Source organism: Coffea eugenioides, chromosome 6, assembly GCF_003713205.1.
Source record: "Coffea eugenioides isolate CCC68of chromosome 6, Ceug_1.0, whole genome shotgun sequence".
Lineage (NCBI taxonomy): Eukaryota > Viridiplantae > Streptophyta > Magnoliopsida > Gentianales > Rubiaceae > Coffea > Coffea eugenioides.
Genome location: NC_040040.1, coordinates 12,014,806 through 12,031,385, shown reverse-complemented (window position 1 = coordinate 12,031,385; position 16,580 = coordinate 12,014,806). Strand labels below are relative to the sequence as shown.

General features: G+C 35.6%; 2 protein-coding genes across 2 annotated transcripts; one reads left to right on the top strand and one right to left on the bottom strand.

The window, feature by feature from the left end:
* Positions 1 to 1,887: 1,887 nt before the first annotated feature.
* Positions 1,888 to 9,378, top strand: LOC113773560 (respiratory burst oxidase homolog protein E). Its single transcript, XM_027318196.1, has 15 exons — positions 1,888 to 1,899; positions 2,580 to 3,234; positions 3,436 to 3,595; positions 4,006 to 4,054; positions 4,668 to 4,781; positions 5,506 to 5,928; positions 6,118 to 6,501; positions 6,592 to 6,687; positions 6,903 to 7,018; positions 7,097 to 7,267; positions 7,359 to 7,515; positions 7,616 to 7,804; positions 7,908 to 8,036; positions 8,189 to 8,267; positions 8,837 to 9,378. The coding sequence occupies exons 1-15, from the start codon at positions 1,888 to 1,890 to the stop codon at positions 8,944 to 8,946; spliced, it is 2,844 nt and encodes a 947-aa protein (XP_027173997.1). The 3' UTR covers positions 8,947 to 9,378.
* Positions 9,379 to 9,575: 197 nt separating this feature from the next.
* LOC113775466 lies at positions 9,576 to 11,367 on the bottom strand. Its single transcript, XM_027320362.1, has 2 exons — positions 11,055 to 11,367; positions 9,576 to 10,040 (listed from the first exon to the last, which is right to left on the bottom strand). Exons 1-2 carry the CDS (start codon positions 11,252 to 11,254, stop codon positions 9,905 to 9,907), a joined length of 336 nt encoding a protein of 111 aa, XP_027176163.1. The 5' UTR covers positions 11,255 to 11,367; the 3' UTR covers positions 9,576 to 9,904.
* Between the last annotated feature and the right edge of the window lie 5,213 nt (positions 11,368 to 16,580).

Below are 16,580 nucleotides of genomic sequence, written 5' to 3'. Positions count from 1 at the left end.
GTAAAAGTGGTCGTAACTTTTAGGGACTAAATAATGGTTTGGAATATTCTTATGAAAATTACAAACATTTGACGGTTAAGGGGTCATTGTCCGTGGCACCCCTAATTGTTAAATCAATAATAATCGCATCACAGCCCTGTAATTTTGAAACCACAAACATCTACGTTACAATAGAAGTTTGATTAAGTTGTTCTTTCTAGTCAAAAGTAAGGATCAAATCAGCATTAGTCGAGCAGAAACAGCTGTTTGATTGGAGCGTGTGTATATTTTCGTATGGATCCGTGTCAATAAGGCTTTATAATTCAACCACACAAATATTTATGGACACCAACAGGTATTATTTGATTTTACATGGAATTTTGTATATTTCGTGGATAAACGTAAATCTCTTTATCTATAGGTTAATGCTAAAACCTAAAATAGCTACAAAAGCATAACTTTCAATTGCTCCACGAAATTAAACAAAAATTTTAAATAAGCAAAGAAAAAGGAAAAGAAGATAGCAAAATTCAAGGCTTTTAAGTCATGCACTGTCACATAGTAGTATCATTTTATTAATAAAAAAGATTAATGGCACTCCCTTTGCCTTTAATCGCACCCATTTTCATTCTTATCATATAGTTTTCATTTATTAGACTATATAATAAAATAAATAATGAGAGCGTGATTAACAAAAAAAAAAAAAAAAAGCGAGGTGCAATTAACATTTTCCATTATTAATACATCAGAATACTCAATCTCCTAGTAGAAGTCTAAAGCCGCGTGTTTTTATCTCTTAGGAGTTAGGAGACCCGTCTACAAATCACCTCAATGCTGTCTTAAACGTTGACCAAATATCATCCCTCTTCGAAAGAAAGAAGAAAAAATAATTACATCGTGGAAAATGAAGTTGGGTTATAGGTGACTAAATTTTAATAACAGCAACGGAAAAAGTCAAAATCATGCAAAAATTACTTTGACCCACATCAGAACTTGCATAAAAAAAAAGCTACATATTCGTAAAATTACAGATGCTATATATAACTTTGAGAGTTATACATGTCTGTAAATCATTGATAATTTTAAAGTGAATACTCTCAATTTTGTTTACGTTGTATTTGAGATTTCACAACTATTGCCCTTTCCTTTTTTTTTTTATAGTATCAATTTTGTTTTTCCCTCGATCAAGCCGTGGCCTAAGAAAACTACCCTTTAGATCGATCCGTGGCCAAAAGAGTCCTTCATGACACTTGAGAAATCCTGCCTACATACAATATATACGATTGTAGGCACGTTTTCGCAAGAAATCCTGCACACAATTCATACGATTTGCCTTCAGTTGAAAAAAATGACTCAACTCGCACTCCTATAGCTGAGTAAGCAGATCTCGAATCGATCGAATTCATCAAAGTTCAATCCAAGTTGTCGTGCTACTAATTATGATTATTTATTCTGGGTAATCTAATTACCTAAGATTAGACTGGATCCTGTGTATAATTTGATGTATTGACCCAGTTATACTCTTATAACGCTCCTGTATACAGTTAGGCTGTAGCATTCATCAAACTGCTCCTGGCACTAATCATGACGCTTAAAAATAAATTGGACATCCATTACTTAGTTTAATTCCAGTAGTCGTACCAGTACAACATAAAGAAACCCTGCACCTATTTTAAACCTGTTAACATTTACATCCACCTCTACTTGGCGCAATCCTTGCCGTGGATTCAGCCAAACCAAATACTTAAAAATTCTTTCCTCTTCCCTCCTGTAAACACGTATAAAAATTCTTGTGTTCAATTTCCACGCTAAAGAGTAGAAACAAACAAGTATAGTGCTGGATAGAACAGTAAAGAGTTTGGTAATTAAAGCAGGAAACTTAAGCCAGCCCACCAAACCTTCCAACAAATGTACTGCACGGTACTGCTACCTCCTTCTGGTAGCGGTACTACAAATTAAGGTTCACCTTCACCCCATAGGATGGTTTTATGGTAAGACCACACACACAGTCACATACTAGCTAGCAGCCAATATAAATAAAAGAAAGATTAATCGGCACTTTCTCGTTCAAGATTCGAATCCTGTAATTAATGTAAGAAAGAACTGTGTTAATTGTAATCGAAGTTGAAATCAACCAAACTATTCGGTAAAAAAAAAAAAAACAAAAAGAAAAAAAAAAAGAAGAAAAAGTCACACTGTTACAAGAATGAACGAAGAGGTGTACACATATAGGTATATATATTGTATATTGTTGGATTGGAATTTTTGAACGAACCCCAACTACTCCCAAAGGCACGACTAAGGCACAAGAACTAAATTAAAGCGTTGAAATCGTGTGCCTCCGGATCAGTTGAGAGGTGTTTGTTTTGTTTACATGCTTTCATTTAACAAAAAAATAATTGCAACCCGAAATTATACCTTCACCACCAAGCGTGTGATCCAAGCTCCACCTCCTTGTACTTCTCCTCCCTCCTCGCATTCTTCTTTTTCCAAAATCATCACCAAATAGTAGTGTTTAATTCTTTCCCCAAATGTAATGTTTTTTCATAGATATCCACGACAAATTATAAACTGATCAAGTAATACTCCTTCACTAGCAGGATAGCATTTTGGAAATGGTCTCGATTTTGAGGACGCCGTCACTGGGAAGCGGCTCCAAGCGTTCGAGTTACAGCCGCTCCTTCGACCTGCCGGATGACTCTCAAGACTTCGGCTTTGTCGGAGGAGCAATGCTGCCGGTGTTTCTCAACGATTTGAGGAGAAACGCCAACAATCCCGAGCAGGACTTGGTCGAAGTCACGCTAGAGGTCGACGATAATTCCATTGTTTTGTACAGTGTTGCGCCTGCAGGCGGTGGCGGCGAAGGAGGAGGAGGGGGACGAGAGAGAGAGAGAGAAAGAAATAGCGAGCTCGTGTCTCCTCAGAACGCCAATGGATTTTTGTCCAGGAGTTCGTCGGCTTTAAGGAGGAAGTTCTTCTGGCTAAAATCGTCGGCGTCCTCGTCCGGGGCTTCGTCTGAAGTCGGCGATCAGTGCTCAACGACATTGGTGGCGGATAAACGAGAAGAGATGAAGATGAAGGCCAAGCTAATGAGGACGAAATCGAGCGCCCAGAGAGCCCTGAAGGGACTACGGTTCATTAGTAAAACTACGAGGGATTGCGACGCGACTGAGCTGTGGAGAAAAGTGGAGGAACGGTTCAATTCCCTGGCCAAAGATGGCTTGCTTTCTCGAGAAGATTTTGGTGAATGCATAGGTAACGACCGTATACAGTAACTAGAGTACTACTAGCTATGCATGAAGTACAACGATCACTACGACTATTATATTAATTATGCTGTAATATGGAAACGACACAAAAAAAAAATAAAATCTTAACCATTACTTTTGCATGAAGACATTCTTTCTTTCTTCCTTTTTTTTAAAAAAAATTATCTATGTTTAAATGTGAAAATAGGGATGGCGGATTCGAAGGAATTCGCGGTGGGGGTTTTTGATGCATTGGCGCGTCGGAGGCGGCAGAGGATTGGGATGATAACCAAAGCCGAGCTGCATGATTTTTGGTTGCAGATTTCTGATCAGAGTTTCGACGCCCGTCTCCAAATTTTCTTTGACATGTGCGCTTTCTTCTTCCTCATTTTTTTTTTTTTACCCTTCTTCATATTACAAGGGATTTTCTTCTTATGATCCAGTTTTGTGAATTTGATTCTGTTTTCAATTCTATGCGTTCGCGATATTGGAATTTTTTTTTTTCGAAACAGCATAAGCAGGAGACTTTTATGTTAAGTTTTATTTACTACACAAATGATTGGCAGGGGATTCTAATTTGAGTTCTAACTCATGCAAGAATAAATTACACCAAATTAGTGAGAGTAGAGTAGTACATCATACCGCATGAGCAGCAAATTTAATTAGGAGATGGTTTTATTCTTCTCCATTTCTTTAGTTATCGAAGTTAGTGATGGAAATGTCACAGATTTTTCCTTTAATCTTTTTTGTTTTTTGGTTGTTATATATTGAATTATAGGGTGGATAGCAATGAAGATGGAAGAATCACAAGGGATGAAGTCCGAGAGGTAAGATATAGTTTAAGTACATTCTCAATGATTAAAAGAAAAGCAAGTTGTTGAATTTTAGTCAACCCATGTTTTATCTTAACTTACTTCAATAATTATTATAAAGATTATTTCCTAATGACTTGAACGAGAGATTTCATGAATCCAAAACCGTGTTCTCCCTTGCCTGTTTTACCAAAATTTTAAGAGTAAATCTTATATATACTGACAGTGTATATACTATCACCGTTTGATTCATGACATGTGTGTAAAAGTTAAATTTCAAATTCAAATTTTATATAGTTGTTATTCATCCAACGCTGATAGTGCATACACTGTCAGTGTAGGAAATAAGATTAATCGAAAACTTAAACACAAGGTTCCCCTATTTAGCTAAAGTTTTATCTACTTCTCTGTTGTGGTTTTCTTGAAACAACTACTATATATGTTGTTGTTAAGAAAACAAGAAGTAGTAGTTGGTAGGAATATGTATCTCTCAGGCAAGGCAACTCATTTTTCTTTTACTTTTTTTTTTATATTTTAATTTTTGGTTTGACCTTGGGATAAGCATAAGATAAGCCTAATCTCTATCTGATTTTTTTTTTTTTTTTGGTGGTTATATTGGAAAAAACAGCTAATAATGCTGAGTGCTTCTGCGAATAAGTTGTCCACATTGAAAGAACGTGCCGAAGAGTATGCTGATTTAATAATGGAAGAATTAGACCCAGAAAATCTCGGATACATTGAGGTATTAATTAAATTAAACAGCTACTATTGTTTGACATCTCTAATTCTTTTGTCGGGTTTCTCGTATCTCACCCTTTCAATTATCGGGATTGCCTCCCCTAATTGTCTTGTCCAAACAAGATCCCTGTTTAAACCATTTCGACATGTACACGTACTAAAATAGTAGTGAAAGAAGAAGATCCATCACCGTTCTTGATGCTAAACAGCTCAGCTAGATTTTTTCTCTCTTTTTTGTTTTTTTCCCAAATGACGATACATAAACAAACCTTGGCCCTCAGCCCCAAAGTCTTAAAGATAAATGAAAAGACAGCTGAATTGGCCGGCCGTCTCTAACAACACCAGTGACATGAGTTGTCTAATCTTTTGTTAATTTTACAGTGTGCTTTCGTGTCCATAGCCATCGTTACCCACTACAAAGCCATACAATTTTTTTGCAAAAAATGAAGCTACAAACTCAGAAAAAAATATATACATTTGTCAGTCCTTGGCTGCCTTTGACAGTAACTCAAAATTCAAATTTTTCACTTAACAATTTCATTTCGGTTCGCATTAACTCGTATTTTATCTATTTATTGCACTTGCACCCCAAAAAAAAAAAAAAGAAGAAAGCAAGAATAACCATAAAATAAAGGCCGAAGGCATGTCCAAAAGGTTTAGACAAAGAAATCTTGTTTGGAAAGACATAGAAGGGAGAAAATTCCCCTTGTTTTTTTTTCGTCGCTCAGTTGTGGCAATTGGAAACACTGCTTCTACAAAGGGACGCATACATGAACTACAGCAGGCCTCTGAGCCAAGCAAGTGTAGGATGGAGTCAGAATTTAGGCAACTTTCGGCCCCAAGATGCTGTGCGGAGGCTAAGATGCGCGCTGAAATGCCTCTTACTGGAGAACTGGCAAAGGGGTTGGATCTTGCTGCTGTGGCTGATGGCCATGGCCGGACTGTTTACGTGGAAGTTCTTGCAGTACAGGCGAAAGGCAGCATTTCAAGTAATGGGTTATTGCTTGACAACTGCCAAAGGGGCTGCAGAGACTCTGAAGCTCAACATGGCTCTCATTCTCTTGCCGGTGTGTCGCAATATCTTGACCTGGCTTAGATCTACAAGAGCAAGGCTATTCATTCCCTTCGATGACAACCTTAATTTCCATCAGGTGAGACATAAATACTCTTCCGCTAAATTTGTGCTCCAGTTCAGAGTCTTTTTGTGATGGATAGGTTCATGCATGCGCTTGCGTAAATTCTAATGTAACAGTTGAAAAGATACAGAGAACGATTTTTTTTTTTTTTTGAAAAAAAAAAAAAGAAGATCTGTTCTCAACTACATTATTTTTAATCTGCAGATAATAGCGGGCGCCATAGCTATTGGAGTCGTGATCCATGCAGGGAACCACATGGTTTGTGATTTCCCCCGCCTTGTTAACTCACCCCCCGAAAAGTTTGCAGTTATAGCTGCAGATTTCAATAACGTAAAACCCACCTACAAAAGCCTTTTGACCGGAGTGGTAGGGTTGTCTGGAATCGGCATGGTGATTTTGATGACAATAGCATTCACCCTAGCCACGCGACTCTTCCGGAAGAATGTGGTGAAGCTGCCATTTCCATTTAACAGATTGACGGGATTCAATGCATTCTGGTATTCTCATCATCTTCTAGCTCTGGTCTACATATTGTTTCTGATACACGGATCCTTCCTGTTCCTCGTCCACAAATGGTACCAGAAATCGGTGAGAACATTCAACACGCGAATGGACTTTGAAAAACTCATCGTGTCAATTCAAAATTTTAATTGCATAATGAATTCTAAAATGTCGCAGACATGGATGTACATTTCTGTTCCCCTCTTGCTCTATGTAGCAGAAAGAAGCCTGAGAACGTGTCGGTCAGGACATTATGCAGTTAAAATCCTGAAGGTAACTCTCTCGGACAACAGTAGTAGTTTTCCTTTCTGTCAAATTCTTGGGTGGACCCACACACGCCTACCCAAGTCCCCAAATCCTACCTTGTATTACATCAGCATGCACCACATTGCTGATGATGATTTGGTCACTTGGGTGGCTACAAATCTACCTGAGAATTTCCTTCTCATCCAAGCTGCTGCTGTTAAGGTGACTCTTGGCATTTACAGGTTTCTGTGCTCCCCGGAGATGTTTTCAGCTTGATCATTTCAAAACCCAATGGATTCAAATACAAAAGCGGGCAGTATATATTCTTGAAGTGCCCAACAATCTCCCCATTTGAATGGTAAGTTTGTGCATTCTTTCTTAGAGGAATGTGTACGACCACTCAAAGCATTAAGCATGTACATTGACATTTGTCCAGGCATCCATTTTCAATAACTTCAGCTCCTGGGGATGACAACCTCAGCCTTCATATTCGTACGGTTGGAGACTGGACGCTAGAACTAAAGCGAGTGTTTACAGACGTTAATGCTTCATCAACAGCCATTGGTCGAGCCAAGTTTGGAGAACTAGGGAATATAGACAAAAATGGGTAACTTACCTGAAGCGAATAACAGAATCAAAGTCCATTTTCATTATAATTAACTATGGGAAGGTTGATATAACATGAATTGTTGATACAGTTTACCACGACTGCTTGTTGACGGACCATATGGCGCTCCAGCACAGGATTACCAGAACTATGATGTGTTACTTTTGGTTGGATTAGGAATTGGAGCCACACCTTTTATAAGTATTCTCAGGGATCTACTCAACAACACAAAAACGGAAGATCATGGGGTACAGATGAACCTGCAGAGCTCTCTCTCTCTCTCTCTCTCTCTAACCAATGATGATGAATTCCTAAAACTTATGGTATCTATTCTCTCACTCTGGATAGGATTCAACAACAGAAACCAGCACTTTAGATGAGAGTATGACTAGTATTGGCTCTTCCAGCACAACATCAAGCGCAAAGAAGAAACCACAGAGAGCTAAAAGTGCACACTTCTATTGGGTTACAAGGGAGCCTGGATCCTTCGAGTGGTTTAAAGGAGTAATGCATGAAGTTGCAGAGATGGATCATAAAGTAAAGCAGATCTAATTCTAAAAGGAAATCTGTGCATGCAGTTATAATTTCACATATTATAATTAAAATCCTGATAGACTCGCTGACTCTTATGCTGAAACAGGGACAGATTGAGATGCATAATTATCTTACCAGTGTTTATGAAGAGGGTGACGCGAGGTCAACTCTCATCACCATGATCCAAGCACTTAACCATGCCAAACATGGGGTGGACATCCTCTCTGGCACCAAAGTACGACACAGATACTATACTAGTATTACATAAGCAACCTAATGTAACCAAGGTCTTTTCAAGCAATAGCATCTAGTTACAGTAGAAGGCACATCAGTGTTTAACACAATTTAGTTCCAAAACTGAAGAAATTTGTTCCAAAATTTTTGCAGGTAAGGACACATTTTGCACGACCAAATTGGAGAGAAGTGTTCAAAAGAATAGCCATGAAGCATCCATATTCTACAGTAGGTAAAGAAACTAAGAAATCCAGAACTAACAACTTATATGCATTCTGTCATCATTTACAAGCTGCATGCTGATCAGGATCATAGGTTGACAAAAACAGTCGTTCCCTTTCAATACCATCAAATGGCTAAGCTACACTTCAGTAGGTCATTGCAACAATAACCAGATAATATCCTCAAAATATTTCCAAAAACCAGGAACTTAGAGCAATGACTGAAAGAGATAACATTTAATCCTAAAGAAAAGTTTACGAAAGTTGGAATATCTATTATTGTTTTTAAACAAATTTATAGAGATCTAGGAACACACCATGTGTTTCTTGAAGTCAGTCCTATATAATTCAACCACCAGCTGCATACAATAACCTATACTAGGTGGTAAACCTAAAAGTATACTTGCAATAATAACTCAAACAACAGCAGGACATTAGGATGCCAGAAATACTTCCTCATTTAAGAGCAAGATGGGATTGAAAGATTATTTATGGACATACCATGAGGGGTTTTTTGCAACTAATATTATGAAGTAAGCATATCATATTTGCTGAAGAAAAAGGCCGTATCACTTTGCAGGAGTGTTCTACTGTGGGATGCCTGTCCTGGCCAAGGAGCTGAAAAATCTTTCACATGAGTTAACTTACAAGACATCGACACGGTTTGAGTTCCACAAGGAGTATTTTTGAAGCAAAGAAAGCTCAGTCAAGCACATGAAGAAGTTTTACCCTTTCTGTAATTATACAAATTAAACAAGACGGAGTATTATACAAATTACATGGAAAAATGTAAATACACAGCATACAGTTAGAGTAGTCAAATTTTCTTAGAGTTTCCAGAAGGAAGAAGAAAATTTTGATGCTTCTGTGTACTTGAATAATGGATGGCATATCTCTTGATATCAATTGCTATCTGACAAGCCATATTTCAGAGATAATCTCCTCTTTCATTTACAAATACAAGAAGAGGAAATAGATTTTGATAGAGAAGCACTTTCACCTGGTCAGACAAACATCATCAACTTACAAAATAAGAAATTGACAGGAACTCACCTAAGATGGGATCCTGAGTTGCCTCCACAGCAAGTGCTTAAAACTAATGTGGAGCAGGTTTTCATTCCCTTCTCCTCCTTAATTTCTCTTTTCATGTACTCCAAAAACCCTTGCTTAAACAAGAAGGCTGCAGGATCAATTTAAAGATGATATCTGGCAAAATCCTCTTCACATGTTTATAAAGCACTACACCTTATGTGATAAAATAACAAAGGTACAAAGCTACTATTTAAACAAAAGAGTTGATAAAGCATTGGAAGACGAAATATTACAAAGTTGAGCACGCTGAGGTCTGCAGAATAAATTAACCATTACGTGAAAATTTTTTAATATATAGAAGTACAGAAAAACAGACTCTTGAGTCACTTGGAATTTTGTACGGCCAACTCATATTAGTAACAGAGCATGGGCAAAGGTATGTAAAAGTAAACATGCAACTTCTATCAAGGGAGAAAATCCAATAGCCCCAACAGCTTCATTCTTTGTGGAATATGCAAAACTTCTTGTACCTCAATTGCCCTTTGTTAGTAACTACAATCTTGTGCCATATGTAGCAATGGTAAGCTCAAAATTCTTGTCATTATGCACTATGGATTCATTCATCTTTCAACCCCCTAAGAAGTTTGGATGCCCAGCGCCGGACACGCCGCTTGAGGGTGTAGCCAACAAATACTCCAGCAACAAAGAAAACGGCACAAAGCTTTGAGCAAGTCAACAGTGACACTACCTTTCTGCATCAAGAGATAAGCAGGTCCAAAGAGCTCCGTCAAAAAATAATCATGAATGAAAAAAAATCAACAAAATTATAAAGGTTTGACAGTCACATAGTCATATAAGATGCACATCTTATCTTTAATTAGAGATTTCTGTGGGAAAGACTTTTAATTAGCACTTGATTTCATTAGACAAACACATCATCACATGTATTCAAGGTGGATGAGTTTCTTTGACCTGAACACTGGCTAATAACAGCATCAAAGTCAAAAACCCCTAAGAGCACTACTAAATCCATGGCATTTTCCCCACAAAACCCACACCCACAACCATGCCCACTTATCTTGCACTAGACAGAGGAATGGAGTGCATGACACGAAATACTAATCAGTAGTTGGAGGTAATGGTCGACCAATGCAAGTAAAGAAGTGGACAATTGAATCCCAGGAGACCGTCTTCATCTATTATGTAGAAATGCAAAAATCTGCAAATAGCCCCCGAAGCATTCTAAATTAGACCCAACATAACAGTATAGCATACATCACTTATGGAAAATCCCCTATATCATATAGGCATCCGAAAGGGTAAGTTGCATGCACAATATCTTGTACAGAGTTTCTAAGAAACTATTAATGCAGCAATTTTTAGATAAACATGCCTGTGACGCATAAAAAGGTAATTGAATAACTTATCAGAAAAAATCATTTCGCAGAAAAACGACCCAAATCCAAATGTACTTCTCAAAAACGGTCTAGAGTATTGTTTGTCGTACAAAAATTATTTGAAACGCAAATGCGTTGGCTTTTATGCTTTAGATTGCTATTGTGTATCTTACTAATAAATGGGTTATCGCTCGGTGAAAATATGTTATAATCGTTATATCTCTTAATCGTTTGGATTTGGATATAAATTTGCTTCTAGCGAGGTAAGAGACTGGTGGCGAAAACAATACATGACATTATAATTAAAAAAATCAGAAAACGAATGGAAAATGGAAAAAAGAAAGAAGGGTTCGAGGGTAATTGGCGTACCCGGACTGTCTGGTGAGCAAGAGCTGAGGGGGATCAGCTGGGATGGAATTGGACGGAGTGGCAGTCGTGGCAGCAGCAGAGAAGTTGTTGAAGGAGGCTTTAGCTTTCTCGAAGGTGGAAGAAAGAGCGGTGGCGAGGTCGTCTGAGCTGTCTTTTGATTGAGACATGGCGGTACGAACAGATTTCTGGAACCCCTCCATCCCGATTTTGGTCAACTATCTGCCAAGTTCTTTCTCAATTTCGTTCGCTTCTTCCCATTGTGGCGGGACTTGGGTTATAGGGTTTTCCGGTCAGGATTTTTTTTTTGTTTGGGGTTGGGGGGGCGAGGGGGGGATTGCACAGTACCCCCTTACATTCTTTTAAATGAGTTTTTGTGTCCCTCACGCTTAGAGACCTCTCTCTGCAGGTCTTAGGTTTTTTTTTTTTTTTTTTTTTTGGTGGGGGGAAGTTTGATGGAGTTACGAAAGACATTAAGAAAAAAAAAATGGAATTTGAGTGAGGAGGTCAACCCCGCCTTGCTTTGAATACATTCAATTAAAGTTATTAATGCAGTTGGATCAGTCTAAATTCAATTTGTTTGATCCAAAACAAATTTATTGAACCTAAATTTTAATTAGATCGAGCAGAATTTAGACCAGTCTCAATTAAATGTGAGCGAAAATTGGATCATACCGAGTTCAGACCCAATTAAGACCCAACCTATATATGAATATAATTATATATACAATATATAATAATATCTATAATTTACAATTATATATATTAGAGTAAATTATCCGGCAGGCCATTAAACTTTTGCAATCGTCAAGTTTTGGTCACTCAACTATTAAAAGTATGATTTTGACCACTAAAATGTATAAAGTTAAAACTCGTGGCCATTCTGTTAGATTTAGCCGTTAAGTTTGTCAATCTGTCTGTTCACACGATTTCCAAGACAAAATTCAGGGTCAATTTAGGAAGTTAAAAATAGCACTTGTATCTCTTCGTCCTTTCCTATGCATCTGTTCTTTGTCCTCCTTTTGTTTTTGCTTAAACCCAAACATCAAACATTTGAGAAATGAATAAAAACGGTTCTTGGTGATTCCTGGAACCACTCATAGCACCATTGCCAGTGGGAAGGAGTCACTTGTGGCACTCGACACCAAAGGGTCATTGCCTTGACTTTGAGGAGTAAGCAGTTGTCTGGAACTATATCTCCTCAGGTCAGAAATCTAAGCTTCATGAGGTTCATCCAACTTGGGGAGAATCAATTCCATGGTGGGATTCCCCAAGAATTCGTTCGCCTCCTCAGGTTAAGAGTCTTGAACTTATCGAGTAATGCACTCAGTGGAAAAATCCCAGAAAATTTGAGCCACTACGTAGAGATGATAGCTATTGACCTAACCAGTAACAAGCTAGAAGGGAAAACTCCAATCGATCAGCTAAGCAATTTGAAGAAGCTTAAACGATTATATTTTACCAAAAGCAATCTGACAGGAGAGATTCCCTCTCCCATTGGGATCTTATAATCATCATTGATCGGACTTGGCCTTGACTTCAACAATCTGGAGGGAATTTGCCTCTGAAGATGGGGCTTTTGAAAAGGTTGGTTCAATTATTTCTCGAATGAACGGGGATTCAATCCACTGAGGCTTCTCTCAAAATGGATGTGAAGGCTCAGACTTCTTGCTATCTTCCCAAGCCAGTTAGTGGATCGAGAGAGCTCCGCCCAAAGAGTGCCTACAGCCCGTGCTAGCCCAAGATCCGTCTAAGCATCCCACAGGTGATGAAATAGTACCGACAACTGGTGGAGTTTCTAGGATCAGATCTGCAGCTCCTTCTGTAACAGCTTAGGGTGGATTGGTTTGAATAGCCCTATTGACTAGGAGAGTCAGCATTCCGGCAGCTTTGACTCTGTTGCAGGAAGGACTACTTGGAGTTCCATACCATGACTTCCATGGCAATCTCCCAATTGATGTGGGTCTCACCCTACCAAATCCGAAACTATTAGCTGTTACGGAAAACAATTTCTCTGGAATCTTTCCCACTTCAATCACCAATGCTTCTGGGCTTGAGGAAGGAACTTGAGAAACTTGCCCTAAAGAAGAAGATGCTATTTTTAACTTCCTAAATTGACCCTGCATTTTGTTTTGAAAATCGTGCAGACAGACAGATCGGTGAACTTAACGGCTAAATCTAACAGAATGGCCACGAGTTTTAACTTTATGCATTTTAGTGATCAAAATCAGACTTTTAATAGTTGAATGACAAAAACTCAACGATTGCAAAAGTTTAGTGGCCAACCGAATAATTTGCTCTATATATTATGACACAAAATTTGGTGAACTCAAGTGTTTGCATGTAATCATTATCACGGGTAGTCCAGCAAGGGGTTGCGCGGCTTCTTTCCCTGTATTTCCATATTACAAGAAGGTGTTTTCCAATTTGCTCTCCCACGTGGTGCTCACCATTTCGGACGTTTTCAGTGGGATTGTTAGCCTTGAATTTTTTTCTCTATTATTGGCTATTATTCTTTTATCCCAAGCAATATTTTCTTGTGATGAAATTTAGAACCATTAGGGACTAATTCTCGAAAAAGAGTGCAAACGAAAGATGAGAGCAAAGAATTTATGGGACGTGGGAGACTGAAGTTGTCAGCAAACTCCTATGCTTAACCTCGTAGTTTTAACTCTGTCCTTTAACTCCAGAGTTATTGGTATCTTGCAACGGTAACGTCTACATGTTTTGCTTCTCAAACGTGAAATAGCCAGTTTCTTGCAAATAGTCGTCATAGAAAGACCTACTATATTATTTTCTGCCTGAACTGCAATTATACATTGGAAATGTAAGATTAGCTGTTTTTGGGGTTGTTTTTCAAAAACAGCACTGTAGCATTTCGTTTTTGAAATACAAGTCCGTTTGGATTAGTTGTTTTTGGGGTTGTTTTTCAAAAACTATATGAAAAACTTTTACTGTAGATATTTTTTGGATTATTTTTAAAGGTATTTTTAAAACATATTTTTGGGTATTTTTATAATTTATAATTTTTATATACATTTATGCATTTATAATACATTTATAAATATTTATAAATAAATATATTTATATATTCGCTAAAAAATATATAAATGTATTATAAATGTATTATATTATATATAATACATAATATAAATATATTTATAAATGTAAAAGTGTATATTATTATAAATGTATAAATTACAAATGAATATTATATAAATGTATAAATTATAATTTTATTAATATATATTAATATTATGTATAAATGTATTAATATAATTAATATAAATGTACAAATGTATTAATATTATGTATAAATGTAAAATTAATATTATGTATATTAATATAAATGTATTATAATATTATGTGTAATACATAATATAAATGTATATTATAAATATACATTAATATATATATTATGTATAAATGTACATTTATATAAATGTAAAACATATATTATATTATATATAATTTATATAATATATAATATTCATATAAATATATTATAAATATGTAAAAATATTTTTTAAGTAAAATAAAATATTTATAATATGTAAAAATAAATATATAAATATTTAATATATATATATAATATACATTAATATTAATTATAAATATTATAATATTATAAATATGGTGTTTATATAATATTTTAATTTGTAATATTTATTGTATATTTCATTATATAAATATTCATATAATATATAATATATAATTTTCAATTTGTATAATATACATAATATTGTATATATATAATATAATATATTATACATAATATACATTATTACATATTATGTATATTATATATTATACCTAACATTATTAGACATTATTATACACAATAATGTACATAATAATATTTTACATTAATAATGTATATATTATAATATAATGTACATAATATATTATGTATAAATATTTACACATTTATGTATAAAATATTACATATTATGTATATTATATTATGTATATTATAATATATTATGTATAATATTAATGTATATAAATATTTATATAATATATAATATATATAATTTTCAATTTGTATATTTCAATTTATATTAATATAATATATATATATATATATAATATACATAATTGAAATATACATATGTAGTTGTTTTTGATATAATGTTTGGATATGGTGTTTTTGGAGTTGTTTTAAAAATACACATTTACTGTAGCATTTGGGATGTGAAAAACAGTTTTTCAAAAACAACTCCAAAAACAAGGATCCAAACACACCCTAAATTTTGCATCCTATAAGGCCCGGTTCGAAATGCTGGGGGAAATTGACCAAAATGATCCCACACATTCTCAAAAAGCCAGTTTTTAGTTATTAGTCTGTCACATTTAAAATGGAGCAAAATGGTCCCTCGTATATAGAAAGCATACATTTTTTGTGCCAGATCCTATATCTGGCTAATTTTTTGGCATGCAAGCTCACAACCAAATTATGTCCTAATGATTTATTGGGACAAATGAGAAATGAAAACTAAAAAAGTGGCACATTTATCATATTGCACTTCTCCTAAAATTGAATGCTAATCTTTTTTATAATTACCTAATGTTGGTTATTTCTTCTCCTCCTTTTCAGTCTTAACAACATTCTTTCAACCTAACTCCAATATTGTGGTTATTGTCCTGTCCAGTCCTGCTTGTCATGGCCTTGGTCGGGCAATTACGTTTCAGTCCGTGGCTCTTTTGCTAATTAGGTCGGTTGCCGCCTTATGATTCAAATGTTATTCTTTGTTTATCTAAGGAAAATGTTAATGCACTCTAAAGAAGATTGGATGCCATTAATAACAGTTAGAGCGCCCTGAAAATGGGATTGGATTGGTTGGTTGGATCAGTTTAATCGCGAATCGACTATAACTGCAATCCGATTCTATATTTAACTTAAGAAGTCAAATGAATCGGTCAAATTAAATCAAGAACCGGTCGAAATGGTCAAAATCGATCATTTTTCATTAAATATTTATTTTCTTTTTCATATATTAATTTTATCCAAGTAATTTAATATTAAATTAATTAAAAACTTTAAAATCATTGAATCGGATCTCTTCGTTCTCTTTCTCACGTATGTAGTAGTTGTAAAGGAACAATTAGGAGAAAATATTCTCATTCCTTGTATTTTTTTTTCCATTTTTTCTGAACAACACGTAAACTCTTTGTTCAATTTTTTTTTTTTTACTTTGCATTTTCTTGCTAATCAAAGAATTTTTGTCTAAAATGCAAAAATCTTGAGTAACTTAAATTTTATGCTTTTGTTTCTTTGAAATTGGAAAAGCTGTCCTAAAAGAAAATTGAACTCTTAGATTTAACGAAGCTTCCACGATCTGAGACATTTCTCAATTTGAGAGATCAAATTAAGGTTTTAGACCATTTCAGAGGACCAAAATGAAATTAATGCAAAACTAGATGCCTCTGTGTCCGTGTTTGCTGCTTTCGACCGTATTGTTAATCGTACGTTGAGGTCAGCAATCCTCCACGCCAAAAACCAACCCACTCGGCAGCCAAAGCACATTA

What these genes read in the sequence shown, in the direction of transcription:
- LOC113773560 (XM_027318196.1), top strand. An exon ending in ATGCAGTTAAAATCCTGAAG is followed by an intron (nt 6,688 to 6,902) that starts GTAACTCTCTCG and finishes TGGCATTTACAG; the next exon opens with GTTTCTGTGCTCCCCGGAGA. An exon ending in ACAATCTCCCCATTTGAATG is followed by an intron (nt 7,019 to 7,096) that starts GTAAGTTTGTGC and finishes ACATTTGTCCAG; the next exon opens with GCATCCATTTTCAATAACTT.
- LOC113775466 (XM_027320362.1), bottom strand. Translation starts at nt 11,254, where the DNA reads ATGGAGGGGTTCCAGAAATCTGTTCGTACCGCCATGTCTCAATCAAAA. An exon ending in TTGCTCACCAGACAGTCCGG is followed by an intron (nt 10,041 to 11,054) that starts GTACGCCAATTA and finishes CTCTTGATGCAG; the next exon opens with AAAGGTAGTGTCACTGTTGA.